Raw genomic sequence first — 19,685 nt, forward strand, 5'->3', positions numbered from 1 at the left:
TGTCCTCTGCCTGTCCGAGCGCATCAGTCAGACAGTCAGCCCGCTCCTCAGACCGCTGCGTGTCATGTGGCTCCCAGATGATGACGGCCGGAGCGGGCAGAGCAGGATTTGGGAGGAGAGGCCATGTTTCAACAGATTGGTTTGAGATTAAGGGAACCTCCGCGGTCCCTCGATAGCCTCCAACACGCCCAGGTCCTGGCAGGAAGCTTCCTAAATTGTTTTCAGCTCGCTCTGCCCCATGGGAGCGGCAGCCATTACACCTAATCAAAACATGGTGTGGCCGGCCGAGCGCCGCGGCCCCGGGACAAACCGGGCTCTGCTGCGGCTCCTTCCCAAACACGCTTTCTTGTGCCCAGAGAGGCAGGCGGTTCCCTTATTGATATGTATTCATGTTCCTTTTTTTCCCCCCTCTGTGAACACTAGATAATAACGGGCTGTGTGACAAGAGCTGGCCATTAGGCACAATCTGTGGCAGATGTGGAGCGCTTGGCCCGATGCAGCGTTCACGTCACGCGGGGAAAGACGAGCTTCCTGCTCCAAAGTACCGCTCTCCGCTTTTCAGCTTAGAGAAGCCACTCGGGAGCTCCGGCTACACGTCTCCATCTCCCCGAATTCGGATGCCACAAACAGGGAAATGTTCACTTCCTCATTTTCTCGGCTCAGTCCTCTTCAGGGGCTGCAGCCTGTCCCAGCATACACCGGGGCACGAGCCAAGGGAGAAGCTGTGGTCAGGCTGCCCTCACAGAAGGGAACGAAACTTCAATACGACTAATGAAAGTGACAGTTTCGATCCCTGAAGCCTCTTTGTGGTAGTTGTTGAAACTTGTTTTAATGTTTGGGATGCCATGAAACACACACCCAAACACAACATCAGGACACGTAAAATCGGCCGATCAGGTGCCATCCAAGTCCACGAAAAACCTCAATCGCGGCGCCTCGGCGGCTTCAAACCGATTCAAATGCGATAACGCGGCCAAGTCGGCGCTTTTAACTGTCAAGCCGCTCTGACAGTTCTTCCCATACGACGGGAGCGCAGCGTGAGCTCGGCTCCAGCGGTGCCGTTTTGGGAAGCAGCAAAACACAGAAGAGTGAACTTTGTTCCGATGCGGCAGCCGCAGCGGATACGAGTGTTTGGCTTGGATTCACCGCAGCTATTATGCTCTTCAAACAGACGCGGTGAGGATGCTGCAGCACCGTTTTCTTTAATGAGGGAGACACCACCCGAGACGGCCAGCCAGCAGAGAACGTGAAACAACAGCCGCCGTAAGAATGAGAGTTTCTCCTAATGTGACTGAACACGGCTGAAGACGAGGTGGTGGCCACTGAAGAGGGCTTTAATGGAAACTGTGGCATCATCTGGCTCCTATCAGTCTGCTAACACATGCAGCTACTCAGAGGCTTTTGTCCTACTTCCAGATGCATGCTGTGTCCTTCCTTCACAAGAGAGCTTCACTAATAATAATAAAAAAAAAAAGCTTTTCCTGAGTGGCATGTGGGGGATTTAATCCCACATTGTCAGTAGCACATTGATGTATATTTCTTCTCAATTTGCACATTGACCTACCTCTATGCACATTTTATACACCCATGCACACGTTTTTTTTCTGTTTTTTTTTGTTGCACATTGCTTTTTGCACACTGGGTTGTACTTAGATCTTATTCTTTATTTTTTTATCTTTTTTTTATTGATTTATTTAATCTGTAATCTGTGGATACTGCTGAAAAACTGCGAATTTCCTGCGGGATGAATAAAGTATCTATCTATCTGATGACTAGCAAGCAAAGACCTGTCTGTTTCTGTCATTTGCCGGAGCTGCACTGTAATGCACAAAAGGCACGGTGCGCACAAATAGTTGCGTCATGCAGTTTGATTACATATTTAGTGTAGAAGTGATCAGCGTGAGTCACCACACGTCAGCCACGTCTCCGTTTGTTAGCACTCCAGCAGAAGACAGTATTCCAGGTGCAGCCTCTGGAGCGGACTGACTGTCAGTGTGGCGCCGCTAAATTTAGCACAGTCATGCACACAGGTGTAACAGCCTCCTGCAATATGTTTACATTTATACGATTTTGGAATTGTTTCGATTCATGTACAGATATTAAAGGGACAGTTCACCCATTTTGAAAATGTGATGCTATTTCATTCCCGCCCAGCTGTTCTGTAGGACTCATTGTTACTGAGTGCCGGATCCTGGCTGGATGCTCCAAATGCTAACTGTTAGCCTCCTGCCATTGAGCTGGACTTCCCCCCAGCTAACATTCAGATTTGAACACTTGAAGTGAAGTGATGTTAAACCCTCTTTGAATGGATCGAGGCGGTTATTTTTCAGAATGTTAGCTGGGGGGAAGTCCAGCTCAATGGCAGGAGGCTAACAGCATTCACTGCAAAAACTCAAAATCTTACCAAGATTATTTGTCTTATTTCAAGTCAAAAATGTCTTATTACTAGTCACAATATCTCATTACACTTAAAATAAGACATGATCACCTCAGAAGTAACTTGTTTTTAGACAATTGTCTCTTGTTTCAAGTGAAGATTTGCTTGTTTCATTGGCAAAATTTGTTTCTCGTTTCTAGCTAATTTTCACTTATTTCAAGTGAATTTTCACATTTTCCACTGGCAAATTTTGCCAATGAAACAAGCAAATTTTCACTTGTTTCAAGTGAATTTTCACTTGTTTCAAGTGAATTTTCACTTGAAACTGTGAAAATTGTGAAAATTGTCTAAAAACAATTTACCTCTGAGGTGATCATGTCTTATTTTAAGTGTAATGACATATTTTGACTAGAAATAAGACATTTTTGACTTGAAATAAGACAAATAATCTTAGTAAGATTTTGCGTTTTTGCAGTGTTTGGAGCATCCAGCCAGTATCCAGCACTCAGTAACAATGAGAGGAGGATAGCACCACTACTCTCCTAGAATGTCAGTTTTTTCAAAATGGGTGAAGTATCCCTTTAATGTACTTTACTGTTTTAAGTGACTGCTGGTGCTGCAATTTTTGTGCTTAAATGTGATGTTTGTGAGGAAGTAATGCACCGTGACTGGCCACATTGTGCCACTGAGGCGATGCACTTTACCTCGTATGACCTTGGCGGGCCTGGCAGCCAGCTGAGCGTCAGGCCGTCCAGAAGAAGAGCTGCTGCAGACGCGCTGTAGCACGCCGCTCAACGCTCCGGCTGGATTTGCATTGAAGCGCCATGCTTCTCTGTCCGTCACATTCCTTGTGGTCTCAGTAAATCCTGAAATATCATTCGGTTTAAGTAAAAACAGGCGAAGCGAGAAGGGACAAGTTCGCTTTGAGGAGTCGCAGAGACCGCTGTGGTCATCGAACAAAAAAATACCAAAGTTCAAATGAAAAATAAGAGGTTCATCTTTTCGACAATACTAAACACATGTGTGCTGGATGTTCTCAAGACCTTGGAACTACGGTTAAAATCCATCTAGGGCTCAGTGCTCAGTTAGACATTGACCCAGCCACATCTTCACATACTGTGATCTTTTACTGTGGCCGCTAGGGATGCACCCGAGCCCGAGCCCGCACCGGGCAAGTAAGGAATTAATAAATTACCCTTCCAAACATTTTTCTCTATTAGCCCTCCTGTTATGTTCACATTTTTGAACATCTTTTATGTTTGTGGTCAATTTGACCCCTGCAGTTTAAACTTCCACAAAGTTTATGTGTCAAGTACTTTATGCTTCTTTGTTGATTACCTAAATAGCCCTTTAAATAAAACATAACTCCCCACCACCCCCATTTATACATCCAGTATTCGTATTACGTGACAATTGAAAAATATGCAAATCACCATAAAATCTCAGATTGATCTAAAATTGGAAAGAAATATTAATTTTTGGTGTTTTAATGGCTTTATATTATTTCTAAGTAATGATTTTTGTTATTTATAACCAATGCGTTACAAAGTGTGTACAGGACATTGAAAACATATCATCATGTGAATTTCATGTTTACCCGGTAGTGCCCATTACATTAGGAACACTCATTAAATATGAAGCAAAAAGAATGATGTTAATCATTTATTTAGAGACGTTAAATATTGGCTGGGGTCAAACTGACCCCAAACATAATAGGAGGGTTAGTTCAGCTTTATATCATAACCTGACTTGAATAGTGTGTGTTTAGTGATTGACAGGCTTTACTGGGAGGCTAACGTATCGACATCAGTCTGTCAGTCGAGTGTTTATGATGATGCTACAGTATGGTATTCTTTATAAATATAGTTTTAATAAGCAGTAATTTCAGCCATGTTACATTTCTTGTGGTTAAAATCCAATGATTAAAAAAGTTTTAGTCTCTGACACTTTTTTCCTGAATCCAAATTATTTGGCCCAAAACAAATACGAATACAAACAGTGGTGCCTCCACACGTCTCGAGTACACACAGCTCCCTCCATCACCAAACAGCGTTGCCAGCTTTGCCGCCGTCTTGCAGCATTTACCAGCTTTTCAAACCCTGGTTCTCCTCAAAAGTAACGAGCAGCAAATCGGTTTGCCACCATGTCTCGACTCCCAAAGCCTGTAGCTGCAGTTGTGTGGAACTGATGCAGGTCTCTTCCTTGCCTGATGATGGGAGTGCTTCCTCCACACCACGTGGCCCCCCCCTCCCTGCACTGGAGGGAGGGCTGGAGCAGGTCGACTGATATGCAGATGATCATCCAGCATGTAGTCATGTGGTGACTTTTCCATCAGCCAGCAGCTCCTCTGGAAAAGAGCTGGCGGTTCTTCCCACCACCGTCACGTCTTAAGGAAACAGCGTGAAATAGAGCAGGAAATCAAACCAAAAATATTGCATTGTTCGGAATTAGTCAGGACTAAACTGTGGAGCTGAAACATTTCAGAGCTTACTTTAGAGCTGCTCCAAGGCCTCGTTTTCTCTCTTTGGAGATAATGCCTGCTGTGACTCATGCTAACATGTTAGTGTGGAGCGCTGGAGCCAGGGATATACTGGGTCCAAATGGGTGTTTCTGGGATCTATATTCTCATGAGTCAGCGGCAAAGTTAACAGGACAATATTCCAAGAAACTGTTTTCCTCTGCTATCCCTTTCCCAGGGTGTCTACAGCGATCAGAGAGTTAAACTGAATGCTTTTAAATCTGAACAGAATTTAAGACTGATTTTTGGACATATTATCTTTCTCATTCAAATATAAAGGTTAGTACCATAAATCTGGTCCTGTGTAGAGAAGTTTTAGGTTTGAATGTTGTCTGTTATTCACTAGATAATTCAGTCTCAAGCTGCTATAGTACAAATCTGTTACTTTTTACAACTGAACTCTGGTCATATAAGTACAAGTTTAGGTATTTATAAGACTAAGAATAAAGTTCAGTGGTAGGTTTACAGGTTTGTAACATCAGAAATAGTCACTCTCATGCTGAAGACATGACAAATTTGACAAAAGGAAATTAAAGAAGGGATCCAAATAAACAAGATGACATGTTTATGTGGAAATTAAGATCTCACATATTGAAATTTAAGGCTTTTAAATGACTTGAAGCCTAATACGTATGAAAACTTGAGCATGTCTATGGTTCGCATGCCGTTGAGGTTCATACGCAGTGATGTATTGCTAAATGAACTAAAAGGTGGGTAAACTGACCCTCAGTCAGTTACCGTTCTATGGCATCAGCCAGCAGACTAAACAGAAATCTGCTGTATTTATTTAAGAAAGCATAAATGAACGCAGTTTGGCCTTGGAGGTCTGACGGCTTCCGTCAGTCTGATGGCTCCTACATGATCTCTGTCTGCCTGTATTCCTCAGAAAGTCTTTTGGAAACCGTGTTTCTCAGGCACAGGAGTCAAAGTTTCAAACTGGCTTTTTTTTTTTTCCCTGAGGAGATGGCTTGTATCTTACAGGGGGTGAAATGTCACAGGGGCCCCGTTGTCTCCATGTGTGTTTCTTTAAATAAAAAGCCAGGCTGTGCTTACAGGGAGGTGTGTGTGTGTGTGTGTGTGTGTGTGTGTGTGTGTGTGTGTGTGTGTGTGTGTGTGTGTGTGTGTGTGTGTGCAGCAGGATTAGACTGATATACAGGATTGCTGATACTAGCCTTGCAACAAAAATCAGAAGTGGTGCAGCTTGACTTTATGTCTATCCACACTGCACTGACTTTAATGGGAACCTGTCAGTTGACTGTAATGAGACGTTTTGATTGGATTCCACAGAAGTATACATTAATACTATATTTTAATATTGTTATCCTAGGATTACTGTTATTACCCTCTGAGTGGAAAGTTTTAGTGTCCTGTGATCAAAGCTGTGCTCTAGAGGCTCTTCTGCCCTGACCCGATGATGTTTTTGGGGGAAACACTGAATCATTGTCGTGTTTTGTTTTTTGTTTGGCATGAAAATGGTCCGATCTAAAAGGGAGTGAGTATCAGCATAAAATAACAGTAACAGCCTTTAAAAGGTCCTATCAGTTGAGCTGTAGTCTTTAGGGTTTAGGCGCTGCTGAGCTCCTCTCCTCCCCCGCTGCTTGGCTTGTCTTTACGGTCCCAGGGCAGACACAAAAGCACAATATTGACTTATCCCGGCATTTGCATTGGAGGCCCTATTTTACTGGCCCAGTAGGAGCTTCCTGACAGTCAAAGCTGCAGCGGTAAGACAAGAAGAGCAGGGTTCCATCGCAACACCCCTCCCCCCACCGCCGGCCAAACTTAGACAGAGGCTGGCTTGCGTTGTGGTGACTTTCAGAGGGTTCACAATCAAAGAGATAACTGACACACAGAAAAGCTCTTCATTCACAGGACAAGATAAAAGTCCAGGGGTTTCAGCTCGCAGCTTTCATCATCAGCGTCCTGCACCCTCCTGACCATCAGCCAGCTGGCACCATGTGGAGTCCATGTGAGTGCCGCTCTACGCCACAACACGAACAGCGCTGAACACTGAGCAGGTCACAAGTGAGCCGAATTTACTGTCATGCATCTAAAGCTGACAGACTTTGTCTTATATTTGTATCTTACAGAGATGCTGCAATAGGAGTTTATTATTTTATTATAAAAAAAATATGTGAATTGTAAGTGGAGGTTGGAAATCGTTGTATAGTAACTCTATTATTGCCCCGTGTGAAACTGGACACTGACACTTGTGGCATAGTGCTGGAGTTTTGAAAAGGAATGTCCTGGAGATTTGGTTCAGACTTTGCTGTAGAGAAAAAGATGAGTTAAAAAATGGCTTCAGTCTCCCAAGGCCACTGCAACCCATAGGGGGCGCCACAAACATGAAAAGTTTATATCTCAGAATTGGCTTGACCAAATGTCGAGAAACTTTGTACATGCGATACCAGGAGGTGTAATAAATTCCAAATTTAGTCAGAATTCCTTCCAGCGGGCGTGGCCTGTAACATTTTAGCTGATAACTCAAGACTGTCATTTCACAATAAAAGTAAAAAAGAAAAAGAGTAAAAAGAGTAAAAAGAAAGCCCCTTTAAAAAAAAAAAAAAAAAAAAAAAAAAAATCATGTTCCACTATATCTTTGTTTTGTGTTTGTAGCTTGTATAGATCCTGAGATATTACTTGGTAGCCAACATGCAACCGACATCTTTGTTCAGCCAACCAATCATGGAACTTTTATCACTCAGTCATTAGCTGGGTTTCCATCCACCTATTTTTATTCGCATTTTCAGAAATTGCGAAAAAAAAAAAAAAAACTTGTATGGAAACGCCAGAAATTCGAAAAATGGCCGAAAATTCGCAAAAAAGTTTTTACGCTTGGAGGGGGTGGATTTCTCAGCGTATCGATAAAAGAAAATGCAACTTTTTGCTGTGGAAACAGGTTTTGCGAATAAACGATGACTGGACCAGATACCACGTCACACTTCTACGCTACAGTCTTATTATTAGTTATCATTATTATTATTATTATTATTATTATTATTAGTCACTTATTCCTTATTTAGGATGGTTCGGTACGAAGTTAGCGCTGCTAAAATAGTAAGCAGACTTCTCCCAAGAGCCCACAAGTTCAGCAGGAATCTGTCCCTGATCAGCTGTTGAGTGTCAGCTGAGTGTTTGTTGTTGTTCAGTCGACACACAGACGCTATCTTATGGCGTCATCTCACGGCGCACTCTTCTCCCAGCAATCGCAAAACAAAACTAATGGAAACAGGCATAAATTCGCATTTTCTTTTGCGCATTTTGACAAAATTCGCTCAAAAATTTCGATATATTTGGATGGAAACCCAGCTAGTCATTGACTCAGCAATAGACGCAACTCCCAGGCTGACTCAGCTTGGACACTGGACTGAAAGCATTTAGTAGGCCAGGTGATACCAAATGATCAACAGAATCACAGTGGGACAAGGTTTTGTCCTCTGAAGAGATGAGTAAAGTCTTGAGTTTCTAAATCCAGTTTAAAGAGCTTTTTCATTATCACCACGCGCTATTCTCAGAAGGACAAGCTTGTCTCAAGGCAGCTGATGAAAGAAAATGTTTGGAGCTTATCTGCACCCCCGTGTTAAAACTCTAAAGCATGAGTGTGTCAGTGGTTTCCTCAAGGCTGACCCCTGTCTCCTCCCAAATTTGAAGCATCATGATGAACCTCTTTTCATTGCGGTGACTCTTGTCCTGGTTGAAGATACATTTGATAATGTAACAGGGTAAAGAAAAAATCCACAAAAGCAGCACTTTTTGATAAAGATTTTCCCCATTTTATTTTTTTAAATATAAAACCTTTCGCAGTCGGAAAGGGTTGAAAGAACAGAAATTACAAAAAGCCCAAGAAAAATAAAAACACTATGATGAGAGCACAGTCATTTATCCTGTTACATTTGTCTTACAAATTAGCCATTCACCTGTTAAGGGCTGAACTATAGAGGATTTACCCAATGGAGTGCTACAACGGACCTGCCTATTGGAAGCAGTACACTGGCAGGACCAGGGAGTGTATGGAGATAATTCAGCCCTGCCATTCAATAATTATATCCCATGAAAACTCGGAGGGATTATCCTTCACTCATACCTGTAAAACAGGACTAGACAATGGTGTTTCCACATCACAGTTCAATGGGAACGGCGCTGGGACCACAGCTCTTTTAACTGGGACCAGCCGCAACAGTTTTTATTTCAATGTAAAAGAAATGAAACGTAAAAAGAGACAGCGAGGCAGGTGAGTTGACCTGGCCTGCTAGAGCGCAGCTCCCACATCAGCCCACTGAAACAAAAACCTGTCTCAACATCGTATTTATTATTCCCACGAATACCATCAGAAAGTTTAAGGATAGGACTTTGTGTGTTCACTCTCTCCCATTCTACATTATATTTGTGCCTGCACCACCCAGAAAACAACACGCACACACGCACATACACGCACGCACACACACATACACAATACGTAAAGCAGACTGTGCAAAACTCTTTGGTGATAATGAGTTTAAGAAAAAGAACATGGAAAAACACTATCCCACAACTGAGATGGTTATACAATCTTTCCAATATACATATTTGAACAGTCAGAGAGCAGAAAATGGAGCCTGCAAATTCAATAAATTAGACAGCGGAAGATGAATTGCAGATATTAAATCCAGCAGTTGGGTTCACAGAAATTAATCATAAATGAAAATACAAAGTCCTGGAGAAACAACGACAGTGTTATTTTGTATTACCAAAACCATAAAAGCAAATGAACGAAGTAAAAGACATTGCAAATCAAAGAAATCAAACTAAAATGGCCCTCAGTCATTAGGATAGTTGTGATTTTAAGTCAACTTTTTCATTCATGAAACGTTGTTGAGAATCACCCTCTTGTAAACATTCACAATCAAGAGTTTAGTTATGTTTAGAGCACTGCTGGTCATAGAATACGTCAACACAAGTCTGTTTTTTCGCACAAGACAAATGTAATACTTAAGGACCATGTAGGTGTACTTCACTGAGGTACACATTAATAACCCCTATAGTTCCCCCACTCCCCATTGTCTTGACAGATAACACATAATGGTCATTATTACTGTACTGGTAACAGACTTCAGGAGCCTCCAGGCCCCTATTGTAATCAGGCTCATCTAGAAGAATATTGGTCAATATTCTTTTTATTATTAATCAAAAAAAAAAAAAAAAAAAAAAAAAAGTACTTCTATGCTAGAGTCAAGTCTGTTTCAGTTCACGGTTCATCACAATGTGTTTGTATATTTTCTTAAAAAAAAAAAAAAAAAAAAAGACACATTTTTAAAATATACCCCATGTTAAGTCTTTGATCTCAGTAAAAAATAAATTAGGTAGTGAAAAACACCACTAAAAGGAAAGAGTGAGCCCAGGCCAGGTTCAGTTTGGTTTGGGTTTGTGGCCCGGCTTTTCTCACGCTGTCCTAACTGAGCCGTTATTGCTGGCCAGTCTCCTGAAGCCGTGGTCATTCTTCTCCAGCCACATTTCGGCCAGCTGCTGCGTCGAACCGTGCGACGAAGCTTTGGAGCCGAGGCACATCTTGTATTGCTTTGCCTCCAGGTTGGGGTCACATATGACCGGGTGGTGGACGTGCACTATCCCTGTGTCCGTGCTTCGGAACAACTTAATCCCTGACTGGACAAATTTATTAAAGAGGTCCACGTCCTCCAATCCCCACCCTTGTATGGAAGTGTCGAAACCCCCGGCTCGGACCAAGTCTCCCTTGTAGACGCAGACGATGCCGAAGCCGTAGTGCCTCCAGAGGCCCGTCTTGGAGGTGAAGACGTAGTGGTTGTCGCTGGGGACCTTCCCGGCGTACACCACCTTTGGGTCGTACTGGCTGAATATGATGGGGAAGTAGGTCTGCTCACCAAGGGCCGTGTTGCCCCGACATCGCTTGAGGAAGTCGGCGGTGAAGAGTAGGTCCACGTCACAGTAGAAGAGCAGCGAGTCGTTGGAGAAGTGAGAGGAGCCGACCTCCAGAGCCAAAGCCCTGGAGAAGGAGCCGGCCACGGGCTTGATCTCCATCTCGGCTCGGGGATACTTCATGTGATACTCCCTCATCAGCTCCACCTGCTTGACCCGCTCGGTGTTGTTGTCTGTGCTGAAGAGCAGGATCAGCAGCTTGACGTTCTGGTTGGGGATCAGACAAACGCGCTCGAAGTTGGCCATGAAGCGCACAAAGATGTCGTAGCGTCCCGACAGAGGCACCAGGATGTTGATTTTCTTCTCTTTGGGCTCCCTCTGGTCCTGACCGGAGGTGGCCAGCTTGAAGGGCACCAGCATCTTGAGGGAGTTGGAGAGGAAGGAGAGGGAATCCGACTCTTTGTTGATGCGGCTGGCTAGGGCACTGGCGTCCATCTCTTCCTCCTCTCTGAACTGGATCTGGCTGAAGGTTTGCTGCAGGTAGGCGTGCCTCCTCACAGGAACGGTCATGGTTTTTCCTTTGTGCTTCTTGTACAGCAGCAGCAGGTCCAGTACGTACTCTGCCCCGTACAGGGGATTAACTCTTCGGTAGCCATACTGGATTTCTTTGAAATCGATAACCCTCCCCCGCGTCTTGGCGTTGGCGTTGATCATCTCCATCACTTGCATGATGATGTCATCCAGGGCTTGCCTCTGGGAGGAGTCCATGCCACGGCGGGGCGGTTGGCCATCAGATGAGGAAAACAGGTACTTCCCCGTCAGGAACTCCCACTCCAGGACCTCCTCCCTCTGCCGTGGATGGAAGCGCATAAAGGAGGGAGGCATTCCGAGCTGGAGGTCCTCTCTGCTGGGCTCGGCTGCCCCGTAGCGCCCCATCTGGACAATCTCCCGGTGGAGCTGGATGGTGCGGTGGCGGAGGTCGGCGATCTTGCGGCTGAGCATGTAGCTGTGCAGGCGGTACTGGTAGGGAGGGTTCTTATTAGGGTGGAGGGTGATGGCACGGTGGATCTTGCTGTTGTGGAGATCTCGAATGTAGCCCTTCTTGTTCGGCTCATAGTTCTCATAGAACAGCTGCTGCATCTGTGGAGACAAGAGAGGAAGGGGGGGATGGTTAATACACATGCACACATAAGATCATTTCGGCACGTCTGCTGTATTAGACAGTGCACAGTTAAGAGTGTGATATTAGTGGATGGTGCGAGCACACAGTAATCATCCTGATGACAGTCTGGTGAGCTATATAAACATTAACACAGCCTATATGGCTTCAATGTGCATGTGTGCTACGTACGTGAATCAACAAAAATGCTGCTTTAGCGATATTCTGCTGATGCAAAGTACAAATTATACGGCCCTAAAAGAGCGCAGTGTACAGACTCCACACTCCAGTGCAGATGAGTAACTTGCTTCACTGAGTGTTTACTGCAGACCTGTTGAAGCTTTACAAACCTAATGTTCCCCAAATCACAGGAGGCTGTATATGTAAACAGTGGGACAGCTGCTTAGGCCCCCATTGGCAGCAACTCAACCGTGGTCAAGAAGGCAGGGTCTGTTATTGCCTTCCAATGAAGGGAGCATCAGAAAACCAGAGGTTTTGTTTACAAACGACACGAGCCCCGAGAAAGCCCAGTTTGAGAGTACGGCTCAGTAATGCAGCCACAAGGCCGATCCCCGGGGAAAGGCCCTACACAGAATCAGACAGGACAGGCCTGAGACCTGTGGAAAGCGATACCTGCACCTGAATATGATCACAGGAACTGCTTGAGTAACTCTTTGCTTTTCCATGGCTCTAGCCTGCGTTCCTGTGCACCTTGGAGTGGGCACACTGCCAATCAAAACAGGCTGCAGCCTCATCATCAATGGAGGTCTTGAGCAAAGCTGCGCTGTTGAGGGTGAGGGGTCAGCGTTTACAACTGAAACCAGGGCATTGCATGTGCAAGAGTTTTAACGGAAATTCATGTGTAGTATTTCTTCCCATAGCAAACACATGCTGCGGTAGTATCTTACAAGGTTCTAGCAGGAGTAGAACTAATTCTTAAATTTGTGGTAACTACAAGCCTTCCAGGGAGTGTTTCTGCTACACCTTTGCTCATATTCCTTCCATTCACTGGCAAACAGCCTTACAGAGTTCAGCAATTTCCTTGTTTTCCAGGCCTAGTTGGATGAGATTATGGTAGAGGACAGCGTCATGCCAGGTCAGACTGGATCCAGCTGGGAATCAGCAGTGGTCATCAGCTGACAGCCAGTTGCTCAGGATGTTTTGTCTCTGTCTCCCGTGGCTTCATCGTCATTAGCACCCTCCCTAATTATCTGACCTTTGCTTTTGTGGTCGCTCTTGCAACTTATGACTCATTACCACGATTTCTTCACAGTCACTAACCCCACAACACCGCTGCCCGCTAATCAGCTGGAAAGGCTCACTAACAAAGGAGAGACAACGATAAATCACAAGTTGCTGCTGCGAGTTGGAGCCGTGTGTGCCTCATTTCAGACAGAGCCATGTGGATAGCTTGGGGGCCTGATGATAAGCGGAGCAGAGATCGCTGATCTGAGATGTGAAGCCCAACACCAGGCACAGAAACCTCGGTACCATTTTCTCAGAGATTCAACCTCAGAAATAGTTACGGAAAGTGCTTCAGTGTAACACTGAAGCACAGACATTGGAGACCTGTTTTTTCAATGTTTTCAAATGAAATCAGCCGTGTCCATCTAATCTCTCCACTGCCCTATTACATATGCCATAGCCTTGAGTCAATACAAACACAGTAATCAAAGGAAAGCAATGCAAACAGTATTATCTAGCCAAGAACATGATCAGTTACTGAGGACAAAGCTATCTTAAGTGAGGGGAGATGCCAAACCAGTGAACACAGCCTGAGCCCATGAGAAGGGAACTGTGGCATGATTACATTAGTGAAGTGACACCATTATTCTGCAGGGCTTCAGGCCTTAAATAAACACACTGCTACACGGCAGAAACTCACAAATGGCCTGAAAGTGGCTAGCTTACACAGAGAAACCCTCTCTGTGTATGGATACCTCTACAGCAAGGAGACCTCAGGACTAACTCTGGCTATCTTTTTTCCATGTATTATTAATACAGGCAAATAATACATATAACCATAAACAGACAATGATGATGATGTAGCATATTTAGAGTTTTATATAGTCCCACTCTTCATCAGAGCATTTTTCCCCAGTTCACATTGCATTGTGTTATTGTGTAATGGGTTGTAGCAAAAGAAACTGGCTTTGCAATGTATTTCTAAAGAAATTTCTTGATTGAGCTTTTAATATTTAAATATTGTACCAAACATGATATTTGATTTATAATATGTGGGCAGTTTTCACCCAGAATCCCCAATGTAATGTTAAAATCATTCTTTTTAAATAAATGCTGAGTGACTTTCACCATTTTTGGATATTGGTCCACAAACCTAAAGACAACAGAAAACAAATGCAGCTGGTGTCCTTCTTCCTCACACTATCTGCGTTATGACAACTGGTCAATGTGAAGCATGTTTTTGGTAGCAGTCATTTCGTAGATTATCCTCAGTTGAAAGATTGTAGAGTGGGAGTCACTGTTTTTGTGAACTGTTCTGATAAAGGGTCTTAAATCTTAAATTCATCTTTCCAAAAGACAAGTGGCAAAGCAGAAAGGAACTCAGAAGAATGAAAGTAGAACTCAGGATATCTTACTGAAGGAACCCTGTAAAATCTGAGCTACCACACAGCCAAAAGAAACACCAAGCCGCTGACTCGATTTACCATTTAACAAACACTACAGAGGAGCTGGGATTGTCGTTAAGGGTGAGGTCGTAATGGGGCAGAGGAAGAATCGGGATACGCTGGAGCAGAGGACCAGGCCTTAATGATGCATCCGTATTGGAAAGCCCTCAGGACAGGCTTGTCGATTACAGCCTTAGCTCTCACATTCCTGTCATTCAGGTTTCCAAATGTGTGTGTCAAGTTGTGTGTCTCTTTTGTCTCCCTACGTGCAAAGAGTAACATTGTGAATGTGGCCGAGTGCTGAGTGAGAGTGTGTGGCCAGCTCTTGAGAGCAAAGGTGTAATGTTAAATTACGGTCCAGTGACATTAACGGTTCCCGCTGCTGAGTCCACACGTTCTAGCAGCCATCCATCAGCAGGACTGTGTGTGTGTGTGTGTGTGTGTGTTTTCATGTCAGGAAGATTCTGTCTGCCTTGCAGGAGAGGAGCAGTGCAGCGAGAGGAGTAGCTGCGGGGAAAGGGAAGGCTGATGAAGCCGGAAGCAAAGCGCTAAGTCAGAGCAGCGTGGCTTCAGCTCGGGCTGCATTTAATCTGCAGGACAATAGCCAGCGCATGCCTCCAAGTGGGCCATGCAAATCTAATTGGAGACGCCATTATGCTGTTGTAATTGGCTCTTTTGTAGTGGAGGGCACTCTGTCCAAACTAATTTCTCTGCCTATAGAAGGGCTTTCTCAGACCTATGGCAGCTCTACAATAGGCCTGGTACTGATGTGTGTGATGGGAGGCGGTCATACCAACAGCTGCATGGTGACACGAGATGACTTCATCAATATTAGCCATCTAGCTTGTAGACCGCTGGGGCTCCAAGTCGAGACTGCTTAAATCAATACTTCTCTGTTCTGTGGGCCTGTGTGGTCCAGCATACAGAAATGGCTGAGGGATACACTGAAGTCATTTAATCATACACAGGCAAAGTTAGGCCAATCCAATTCGACTTCGGCCGTGAACTTCGAAAAAGGTATTGGATTCTGAGCTCATGCTCTCAACTTTTAGAAATTGTTTATGTGAAAGTGGATGAGCTGAACAACATAGCATATTTCATCTATAAAGTTCAGGGGCATCCTTGTTATTCCAGAGAGGCACTGGAGTGTATCAAAGACATAAACATAATGGTGCATCCAAACAACTCTATTTCCCCAAATAAAAAAGTCTTGCCTTACAGGTAACAGTAGTAACATGGTGCACCAGCACCACAACACAAGAAAAAGCTCCAGAAACCCACTGTCACCCTCTTTAGGATTTGAACTTTGACTTTTGTCGCTCAGAAGTGAAAGAAATAATCAGTTCAGTAATTTTATATCTATTTATAGCAAAACTGCATGTTCTGTGCTCCATTAACCCTACAAAAAATGTACCCAAGAGAGAATAAAAAATATAATGGCCATAAAACAACTTAATATGCTCTTCACATTTCAGCTGAGTCAGTAGAGGAAGTGAAGTCAGAGGAGAGGTTGTGGCCTGGATTCACTGGATAAAACATCCACAAATCCAAGGGGCAGTTTGACCGGGGCCAGGCCAGGATATTGCAGTGACAGTAGGCAGGATATTACAGCAGAGAAGAAGAGACCGACAATCTCACTACTTCCAAACAAGGCATGAGAGCAGGAAAGGTTCGTTTTGGTCATCCTCCATGCACTATATATAAAGACAATACACACTTGCTGCTTTTACATTGTTTTTATAAGCTTTTTTTTTTTTTTTTTTTTTTTTTTTTTTAAAAAGCATCTTTATAGACAAACGATATTTCCCCAAATCACTTTTTTAAGAGTGCTTCAGTGGTTTGTGAGAGTAAGCAGGTTGTGAGGTTGCACTTCAGACTGTCGGTGTACATGCCAATGCATGCACTGACATGTTACTGTCAGTTCTCCGCAACAAAACCAGTGGCAATTTGCAAAGCAACGGACTTATTATCTGACTGACAATCACTCTAAACAAGATTAGATCATAAAGCCAGCAATGCACCGTCTTCTGCACAGAGACATACGAGGTATTCAGGACAACATGGCTGAAGCTCCAAAAAGTACAACATTTGAATCATCAGTTACATGTAAACAAAGCATTATTTCCACACTGACATTGATGACATTTATTTCACTATTTACTCCCACTCACTGTAATCTGGTGTTTCCAGCTCAGCCGCTGCTGGGCTTGATTATTCAACACATTGCCTGTTTGAATCCCCGGACAGGCAGGGAAAATCAAGACGGCAAAGGTTAGTTCTAATCAGAGTTTAGCTAGGTTCAAACTACGTTTAAAATGAGTATATCTGAATTTAAAATGAAGCTCGATCAAAAACTAGTCCTAGTTTAGTAATTGCCAGGCTTTATACCGAAGTTAAATAATTAGAGATAAAAAGCTTGTGCGAGGCATCAGAAAACTGCCTGAGGCCTCACACGCAGTGAAACCTGATGACGATCCAATTTATTTTGCTAATTTTTCAGTGATATTTTACTAATCTACTGGTATTTTTATTGATTTTTCTTCCCCCAGGCTTCCCCCCAGGCAGGTTTCAAAGGGTTAAAAGTTAAATTACAGTTACAGCAACAAAATTGAATGGTAAACCATGGTTTCATTTAGTTTAAAAATGAATCCGTGATGCAGCTCAGCATACCCTCCAGAGCTCGCAGTGCGGTTGTTCAGGGAAGCTGCTAGGTGTGATCACGTGTTCCCTATCGGTGAATCGTGAAACCCAACAAGGCTGGGCTTAGCCTTACGTGCTGCACATCAGCATGTGAAGACATTCACCTTGGTAAACACCTTATCACTCAGTGCTGCCATTTGATTTGAGCTCCGGTTACATCAGCACGCTGAGAGGACGAACAAAGGAGGAATGTGAAACAGACCCTTTGGTTTGTGTGTCCACCAAGAGCTGGACAAGACTGGGTGACAGGGAGCAGAAAAGGCCCTTTGTTCCCTCCAGCCGGTCCCTCTATCCAGATGTCTTCTTTAGCTCAGGCTCCCAGGGAGAGCTGGGAGATATGCACTTTTACTTGCACACACAAAGCAATGATATTACCTGCAATGCCTGTCATCCAGAAATTAAGCCCAGAGGAAAAATCCACCATCTGATACTCTTACACTGCCTGATATTCATTTGTGGTGCGCATTCCAGGGGTTATAATGATGAAGTTATGTAATTTAATTTTTTGGCTGTACCCCCTTCTTTGCCTTCTTTTGCCTTCAGTTAATGATTTCCTCCATCCTTTTCCTCCCAGAATGATTTTCCACAACCCCCACAGAGGTGATGTGAATTTGTTGCAGCACATAGTGGCATTAAAATCTATCTGGGTAGCCAACTAGCCTGTGAACACTGGGGTGTACGTATAATAGCAGCAGTGTCCCAAACTGAAGATGCAACCTATGTCTTGTGGATGCGTTGTATTGTGATCTACGGAGGCTTCATCAGCAGAAATATTCCTAACTCTTGCTGTTCTGTGATGGACTGTTCCTTGAATAATCATTCAAGGAACAGTCCAATGTGATCTTTTTTTTTTTTTTTTTGGAGGAGGAAAAATGTGAAATATTTGTCATTGTAGCCCACTTGAAATATCTTGACAAGATGGCTTGTATGTGGGGCCATTTATCCACAGGAACAAGAAAAATACATCACCAAATGAGGGTGTTTATGGGTGGATTTCTCCTTTTAATTAAACTGAACCGCAGTCATTTCCAAATGTAGTCATTTTGCAAGAGAGTGAACCCAGCAGCAGCACAACGTGGGGGGCCAGAGAGCCCGTCTGGCTTTCACAGCTTTCTCCTGCGAGTCAGAGTTGATGGAGGTAGGATGAACGTGACTAGTGATCACAGGCCGGCCATGACAGTTGAGGTCTCTGTGCTCTCCAGTGTCTGCTTTGATACAGCTGACACAGTTGTAAATTCAACAAAATAGACATATTAGTCTTTTCTGCATAATCCCATATGAACCCACCCACAACGCAGTGTCCTGTGCATAAAATACTGCGATTGATCGGTCCCTTACAACAGAAAGGTCAGTGCCGATGAGATCAATGGTTTCAGATTCAACTCTAATAATTTGCGTGACCACAGCTTAGTAATCCATTTCCTAGTTTATAACATACCAACGTAAAACCAATCTATTTGCACGCTTTCTCATCACAAGAGATGAAAGCTCAATCACATGCATCAAGCATCTGTGACTGACAAATTTTCCACTTGTAAGACGACCAGCTGCTGGGGGTCCAACTTGCTATCTGCTTCCAAACACTGCATACGTGCTTATCCTAATGACCTGACCTAACCAATGTCTGATGCAGAGCCAGCCTCATGGGATCTCACATGAGGTGGCATATTTTGTCGCCTTTTTGCACTGAGACTTTGGCTCAACCCGTCGGACTCACATTCCATGTGAAAGCCACAGTGGGGGATCAAGAAACACTTAGTACACCTGGCTTTGCTGTAGCTCTATTCCAGGGCATTGGTTTGCATGGCCAGCCTGTTGTTAGCCTAGCCCCACTAACCCCATGCCAGGGACAATGTAACTTGCCACTGACCAAATTCTTACCATCTGCACTTTAATATAGTTGAGTTACAGACTGCTAACGTCACTTTTTGTGTTTAAATTTGCATTTTCAACAAAACTATGTGAATGGAGAGCATAGGCAGAGAGCAAAATCCTAATTCTAATAGCTTTCCCATAAATAAGAAGCAATGATACTGATGATAGCTGACTCTTTCCTCCATAGCGTTCTGCATAATCCCTCAAAATTCAAATAATTACCTCTTCCCTCTTACCATTTGGGGCTGTTTGTTTCCAGTGCAGCTTTAAAATGTAGTAAAGATGAAACTTGAACAGCCCACCATCTACAGGCCATGTTTATCTCAATTAGCTGTGAGAAGCTTCTAGTCCTTTCAGTGACTGCTATCTGCCAAAAACAATGCCAGCATCATGCTGATTAACCGTCTGTTAAAAAAAAAAAAAAAAAAAAAAAACCTTCTCTGTGGAGGTTTTGTATTGATTTGCTGGTAAAGCGAGTTAGTCAGCTGACTGTGGGATCAATAGCTGAGAAAAGACGTCTTTCGTTTGTAAGAGACAAGAAAAAGAAAGCAGCCTTAT

At 43.7% G+C, this 19,685-nt stretch overlaps 1 protein-coding gene across 1 annotated transcript in view; it reads right to left on the bottom strand.

Moving 5' to 3' along the window:
* Window positions 1–9,072: 9,072 nt before the first annotated feature.
* chsy1 (chondroitin sulfate synthase 1) overlaps window positions 9,073–19,685 on the bottom strand; it is a 62,984-nt gene continuing 52,371 nt past the window's right edge. The window contains exon 3 of the mRNA XM_030078702.1: window positions 9,073–11,903. Coding sequence (XP_029934562.1) covers window positions 10,311–11,903 — 1,593 coding nt within the window. The 3' untranslated portion in view covers window positions 9,073–10,310. The remainder of the gene's footprint in view (window positions 11,904–19,685) is intronic.

This window comes from Myripristis murdjan, chromosome 3, assembly GCF_902150065.1.
Source record: "Myripristis murdjan chromosome 3, fMyrMur1.1, whole genome shotgun sequence".
Taxonomy (NCBI): Eukaryota; Metazoa; Chordata; class Actinopteri; order Holocentriformes; family Holocentridae; genus Myripristis; species Myripristis murdjan.